This window comes from Syngnathus typhle, linkage group LG8, assembly GCF_033458585.1.
Source record: "Syngnathus typhle isolate RoL2023-S1 ecotype Sweden linkage group LG8, RoL_Styp_1.0, whole genome shotgun sequence".
Lineage (NCBI taxonomy): Eukaryota > Metazoa > Chordata > Actinopteri > Syngnathiformes > Syngnathidae > Syngnathus > Syngnathus typhle.
In genome coordinates this window covers 7,723,739-7,731,125 of record NC_083745.1, presented here as the reverse complement: position 1 = coordinate 7,731,125, position 7,387 = coordinate 7,723,739, and the positions used below count along the sequence as shown (strand labels likewise).

At 38.1% G+C, this 7,387-nt stretch overlaps 1 protein-coding gene across 1 annotated transcript; it reads right to left on the bottom strand.

The window, feature by feature from the left end:
• Positions 1–1,183: 1,183 nt before the first annotated feature.
• Positions 1,184–6,516, bottom strand: drgx (dorsal root ganglia homeobox). The gene is made up of 5 exons (XM_061285636.1): positions 6,403–6,516; positions 5,405–5,506; positions 3,493–3,665; positions 3,105–3,217; positions 1,184–3,028 (listed from the first exon to the last, which is right to left on the bottom strand). The coding sequence occupies exons 1-5, from the start codon at positions 6,514–6,516 to the stop codon at positions 2,691–2,693; spliced, it is 840 nt and encodes a 279-aa protein (XP_061141620.1). The 3' UTR covers positions 1,184–2,690.
• Positions 6,517–7,387: the final 871 nt, after the last annotated feature.

Sequence of the window (7,387 nt, the reverse complement as noted above, 5' to 3'; positions counted from 1 at the left end):
GTAAGCAATAGGGTTAGGGTTAGGGGTTCGGCTGTTTGCGGGATCCCAAATGGGAGTCACTTTATGAACTCGTGTCAGTTCAGGTAGTGTGTGTATATGTGTGCGTGTGTGTGTTTGTGTGTGTGGTTTCAGAACACATTTGACCACATGTCTGCAAAAATATTTCATTACTGCAACAAAAGAAGGCCATTAACAGCAATGTAAGAGCTTCTATCAGCCACATTCTCCCCATGTTTGTCTGCTTTTCTGGCTCCTCTCCAGCTAATTTGATATAACAATGCAACACACAACGAATTGTACAATCATCAATGATGCCACATGCTGCCGCTGAATGTCAACACCAACTTGACTTGTTTATGAAATATTAAAGCCGGGAATTATGCGCAGAACTTAATGATGATCGGAGTCATTAGAACTACAGCGTGCTTTGTTTTGGCTTGTAATCATTCAATTCTACAACTGTATTCAATTTTGGGAAGCCGTAATGTGTTTTTGCACATCTTTTGTGAAAACTGGATTTTATTGTAATGCACAGATTGGTGCTTTTTTTTTTTTGTGTCAGGATATTAGCTGCCATGCCACTCTCCTTGACACTTCATGCATGCTTTGGTTGATATAATTGGCATATTTATGTGTAGCTATCATACATATGTGTATATATATATATGTATATAAAATATCGGCATTTTCTCATTGTTTCTTATTGACCATGTATATTAAGGATTTTTCTATAAAAAAAAAGACCATGTATAGAAATGATTTTTTTCGTAAATTAAATGAGCATGTATTGTTTGGCTTTTTGCAGTAAAAAAAAAAAAAAAGACATTATATAGTAAAGCTTAGAATATTTCTTATAGTTGAATATTCTTGTTTTAAAGAAAAGCAATTACAGACAATCGAATGATGGGCTTTATTAGTGTATGCATATAAAATATGCACATAAAATGGTCTACAATGTGACTATACTTCTGACATGATCTCTCTTCTTGTCTCAGCAGGGTGTCACTTCATCAATTATTGAAGCTCTACTTCACGGTAATACATAATTTGTCATCAATTATTCATGATAATGTGTGTGCAGTTGACTTAATTGTGTTATTGACTTATCAAAAGTCATTTCCTGAAAATCCTCCAGGATGGGTTGTGTTGTCAGCTGATGTTGCATCATTGGAGGGAGGAAGTGATCAAATAATAATATTAATTAATACAGTATACACTGGCTGTGATGAGACGTCATCTTCTTAGAATGGACCACAAATACACCGGGATGATCACATTTAATGGGCTTTATTAAGAGGCAAGAAGAAGATTCCTCAAAGTAAATGAATGATAAACATCAGTGCGATGCTCTCATGGCTTTAAAGAGGAGCTGCTAAATAATGGATAAGAACAGATGGCTGCAGCGAGAGCAACATGAGCGACTACATGTTTAATTGTTTTAAAGAACATGTCACAACAGCAGTGGCGCTGTGTTCGCTGTCTGTCTGTGGGTAATCATGCTAACAAAAGAGAAACTCCCCTCGACTGGAACACGCACACACTTCCACTGATGATGGCTGATTTTATATTATTAGGTTAAAGTGCACTTTCACTTCAAGATCAACGATGATTGATTTGTGGAAACAGAAAAAAATGCAGCAGAGCACTGCCATTAGGTTACTCTTCACATGCATCAACATTCACAATAAGTAAGCATAGCCCACCGAAGTGACATATTCACATTATCCATTAGGTATTACTGGGAGTAACACACAGGGCTGATACAAAAAGTCTACACACCCCTGTTCAAATGACTTTGAATATGATTGTTAATTCTGAACACAAGCACATCCCCAGTTAGAACAGGGTGTGCACACTTATGCAAGCACAACTTCCCAGTTAATTTTTTCCTCTTGAAAAAAAAACAATTGAGTTGTATAGGGTACATGTCATGCATATTAATGGTGGAAAAGGTTCTAAAATTATTAATCCTGTCTGTTCTTTTATATCACAAAACAAAATTGCATTTGAACAGGGATGGGTGTGTAGATTTTTTTTTTATATCTACTGCACAGTTAAATTCCAAATGATTCATACATGCGTGCATTTTGTTCATTTAGATATTCGTGATATATTTGTTCCCTGGAAATGATAACAATAACAAATGTTAAAAGGCTGTAGGACATGTTTTTGTTTTGTTTTATTGTTTAAAGTCTAGTCCAAAAGGAAGTTTGTCAATCATTTAAAAATAATTTATACAATAAGTAAGTATTCTAAATAATTTTATTAATAATTAATTACTAATTATATTATCTAAATAACCAATTGTGCTAGTAATGACAATGGAGAGAAAACAAATGGGAGTGTAAGTATGATTCTTAAAAGGGTCTGAATAATTTCGGACACGTCAAAATGTAAAAATGACTGAAGAAATAAAAATAATCAATGTAACAAACTTCTACTGCTTTTCATATAATTTACAGCACGAACATTTCAACTTGAAAAGTGTCCAGTGTATGAATCATATTGGATTTAACTACATTTGTCCATCAAAGAGTGCAGAAAAACAGATCCAAATGTGTGCTTTTGTGAGGTCAACAAGTCCCCCATAAATAGTATTAACAATTCAAAACAGTCAAATAAATAAATCTCGTGCTCACTCCATTGTTGTGCTTCGACGAGCCCTCAGTGTCACACAAGCGTCCACATGCTCACTTCTTCTCCGCACCGTCTTTGGAGCAGTGAGGTTGTTTCTCAAGGCCGCCCCTAAGCACCTTAGAGGTCAGGTTAGGGCTGGAGGCATCCCCGCCTCTCGTCCCTCCCGCTTCCGCCTGGGTAGGAACGCCCGCGGGGGGCCTCACCATGCCTGGCCCAGACGAGGTGGCGGCGCCACCGAGCAGGTTGGCCGACTGCAGCACGGCCTCAGAGTGCTCGCGGGCCTTCATGCGGAGGGCGGCTACGCTGGCTGTGCGGTTGCCTTGGCAACCATAGGGAGGCAGGAAGGACAAGCCCATAGGGTCCGAGACACAGCAGGAACACAAAGCGTTACCTGAAAAGCAACACATTCAACATTGTAAAATGGTGGCGATAAGAATTATCATTCTCCGTGTAGAGATGAGGATCACCTTTCAAAGTGGCCACCTGAGAGAGGGCCTGAGCATAAGTGGCAGAGTTGAGGAGGGTCCCTGGTAGACACGATGGGAAGAAGGGACCACCGGGACCCACCGGCCTGTTCATACTGAGCAAAACAAAGACGCTTGAAGCTCCAGATAACATATACAACATATTGAATTAGTTTATTTTTTTTAAAAAAACCTCATTATTAATGTGAAATGTTAGTTTAAATTCATCCTTCAAGCATTGTTTTTCTAGTTGCAGTGGCCTTTGGTACCCGACTTACTCAGTACAGACCAATTCAGTCACCATTATAGAAAGCGTGAATATTAAACAAAAATGCTATTGTTTTGTGCTTAAATGTAACAATAAGCTTTTGGTATCGTGTTTTGATCGCACCTCTGCTGCATATCCAGCGGTTCTTTATGTTTCCGGCTCGGCTCCACCGGCGACTGAGAATTGATGCCACGCGCTGGAGGAGCGGCCTCGCTCAGCTGCTCTTTGCCTCCTTCCGAATCCGCGCTGCCTCGTTCCGTTTTCCTCCACTTGGCCCGGCGGTTTTGAAACCAAACCTGCAGTGAAGCAAATCAGAAAAAAATTATCATGCAAACATTTCAACGACTGTACGGTGCATATGTCCAAAGGGTTGGTGAACCTATGGTTTGTTAGACATTAGACCACAGGAACACACCAATAAAAAAATAATAAATAAATACTAAAACCATTGATTCATTATTCAATCATCATCTAACCATGAATACTACTAGAAAACCCAGTGCGTACAATATATGCTTAGGAGGTTCTGAAATAAAAGTATACTATAAATTTAGCATGTGAGTAGGTAGTAGTCTGTCAGAAGTACGTAATGTTGTGTACTATGGCTATATGGCAAATATGATTGATATAGTTTAGAACGTGAGTATGTCAATTACTATACTGTGAATAATATGCATTATAGAGTATAACATAATTTAGTGTAGTATGTGAGTAAATAATATAATTAAAAGTTATTTAGTCCTGCGTGTCAAATTTAAGCAATTTAGTGTCTGTTAAATATAGTAAATATTATGTAACAATAACATTTCTGGCGAATAACTAGCATCTGATGAGCACATGGTGGACCTTCACATTGCAACATAGAGTTAGCAAACTGATTTTGTACTGTTTGACAAATGCATTTCCAATTTCTGAAGTTCTTTTGTTTTTTAATTAAAAGATATTTCACCACGACAGAGTGGACATACATGCTAATCTTGACAATAACCAATGAGACAGGAGAGACTTGTTTTATGTAGTACTGTCTATGTTGTGTCAAATATGTCATTATTTTTGTAGTAGCTGTATGAGTATAGTGTGTCACATACATCATATATGTCAAGTTGTAGCATGTACAGTCAAGGTGTAAAAGTTGTAGCAAGCATGTGTGAGAACAAGTCATGGCAGCGTCTTAATCCAATGAAGGTCAGAGCCTATAAGAACATTTAATTGAGCCATTTTTCATTATCATATTTTAATGACTTCCCGCTGACAGTTGTGCAGCCCGAGAGAGGCGGCCATGAAGTCGTTTATTTGCCCATTTAGGGATTGTTTGACAACATCACATTCGATTAGGAGCACATTTGAGCGAGCATTAATCATGCCGTGCCAATGAATGGAGGTTACCTCTCCATTGTGTCATGTCAACAAGGCCGAGCAAACATGCAGACGGGACAACAATGCAGCCGACGGACTTATCTCACCCCTGCACCTTCCTGCTACAAGTCAAGCCCCCCACCCATGCCACCCCCCCCCCCCCCAACACACACACACACACTCTCTCTCTCAATGGCCTATAATTGCTCCATTCATCTCCATTTGCAGGGTGCTCTTAATGCGGGGGAGGCCCATTGACACTCTACAAAAAAATGGGAGGGAGGATAGAAGGAGAGATGGGGGACAACACTGCAACAGAAATGACATTTATTTTCTAATAATAATGCAACTTTAATATCCCTGCTCGCACAGATTGAATAATAGCAATGTGATAATCGGATTAGGGGGAATAATTTGTTGACGCTTCCTGATTTACAATGCTGGATTCCATTATCGGTCCTGAAGCTATATGGGATGACCCCAACCATTATGTTCCTCATAATTACGTGCAAAAAGCAGGAAGTGACGTAACATGATCATTATGACGTGATGATGTTTGCCTTGAAAATTGACAAATTACAGAGCGACATTAAGGCTGCTCATTATGTATGATGAAAAAATGATACGGCCCTTATTGCATTAAAGTGTGGCTAATTATGCAATGGGGGCCGAGACCCACCTGCACCCTGGCCTCGGTCAAGTTGATCTTCATGGCCAGCTCCTCGCGGGTGAACACATCTGGGTAGTGAGTCTGTGCAAAGACCGCCTCCAAAGCTTCCAGCTACACGTGAATACACAAACAGTAAATTAATTAAATACTTTTTTAAATAAAAAATTACTAAGGATAATAAGTAAATGCAAAACAAATCATGCAAATATGGTACATATTATTTTCATATTATTTTGAATAATATTTTGAATTTATTCTTATGGATTAAAAAATATTTAATCAATATTTAACAAGGTTTTGATATTATACATAATGAAAATGGATGTACTCTACAAACACACACGCGCACACACACACACACACACACACACACACACACACACACCATAAATGAATGAGGACGTTGCAGTGCGTATGTGTCAATGAATGATGATATAATACATATAATATAAATACATAATAGTCATATAAAGTCATTTGAAACTTTATGTGAAACTTCTTTTTAAGATAATGAAGAATTTTACTTCCACTTACAAGTGCGCCGAGTTGACTTTACACATAGAAAACAACTTTCTGGCAAGTTTGGAATAATTAATGATATATATATATGTAAGTATGTATGTGTATGTGTATATGTAAATATATATATATATATATATATTATTATATGTTATATTTTTTTGTCCAGGATTTTCATTTTTAAGCTCTGCACCACTAACGAGCAGGTTAGTGATAATTTGACAATGTAAACAATTGTGAAAACACAACACACACCATCAACAAGGTGAATCAAACAAACAAAAGTAAAGCAAAAACGTATTTCAATCAAATAAAAATAAATAACAAAACAATGAAATAACAAACTACTTTATATCAAATAAACCGCAAGTTTGGAATTTCATGTTGAAAAAATAATATATTTGTATACATTTTCAGACGTTTTTATGGGTTGTTCTAAATCAGATGACTATACACTGTTCGAAATGTGTAATAATAATGTAGCCTACCTGTTGCAAAGTGAACGTGGTCCTATTCCTTCGTTGTTTCCTACGCAGGAAGCCATCGTCAAAGTCAGCTGGGGCGTGGTTGGAAAAAGTGCTCGAATTCACTGAAAAGTACATTTGACATTTATTCACTTTGTAAATTACATACTTATTTTGTACATTAGAACATAAATACCACGCAAGGCTCCTCGTCTATTTTTCTTTTGGTAAAGAAATCCAAGTGAAAAATAAACAATTAAATAATACAATCTTGACTTTGGCTTTAGAATTTGTTTGGGAGCCAGGGATGACTTTTATGACAGCCAACCAACATCTGTCCTTGTGAAAGAACCCCCGCCCCATGAAGAAAGCTCCCCCCAGGGGGCCCAAGCACCAACATTTAAGTGTAAAGTCCTCATTCATTGTCTACCTCGAGAACAAACCATGCAAAAAACGTAACAGTCAAATGCACATAAAGTCACATCAGAGCACTTAACATCTACTCAGAGACAGACATAGAAATGATTTTTAAAAAAGCATGCACAAGTTCTTACATGTATTCGACCGACAGCACTCAGCATCGAGTTGCGGAGGACAGTGGAAGTAAAACATCCTGCCAAGAGTTTCACTTGACAATCAGGCGAGCAAAAATCCTCCCAACAGCTTTGTGTGTAAGACGTCAAAGTTGCCAAGTGCACTGCAGGAGCATCCTCTCAAAACTGCTGTGCGGTGTGTGTATGTGCGTAAAAGAAGGGGGAGATGCTCTGGAGGGAAGAAAGCTTTGACTCTGACTGGGAGGGTCCACTTGTCCCCCCCGCCTCTGTCTCTTTCTCTGACACACACACGCGCACACCTACTAATGAACACAAACACACACTTCTGGGAGTGTCCAGATGTCAAAATATTCGGGACGTTGAAAATTCCCGGGGGCATACTAAAATGATGAGAGATAATAAAAACAAGTTGTTATTATAAATGATGAGCATTTAGTGTGTTTTAGTCATATTTC

Coding starts and splice junctions, on each gene's coding strand:
- drgx (XM_061285636.1), bottom strand. CDS start 6,516: ATGTACTTTTCAGTGAATTCGAGCACTTTTTCCAACCACGCCCCAGCT. Junction 5,507..6,402: donor CCACGTTCACTTTGCAACAG/GTAGGCTACATT, acceptor ATTCACGTGTAG/CTGGAAGCTTTGGAGGCGGT. Junction 3,029..3,104: donor TCAGGTGGCCACTTTGAAAG/GTGATCCTCATC, acceptor GTTGCTTTTCAG/GTAACGCTTTGTGTTCCTGC.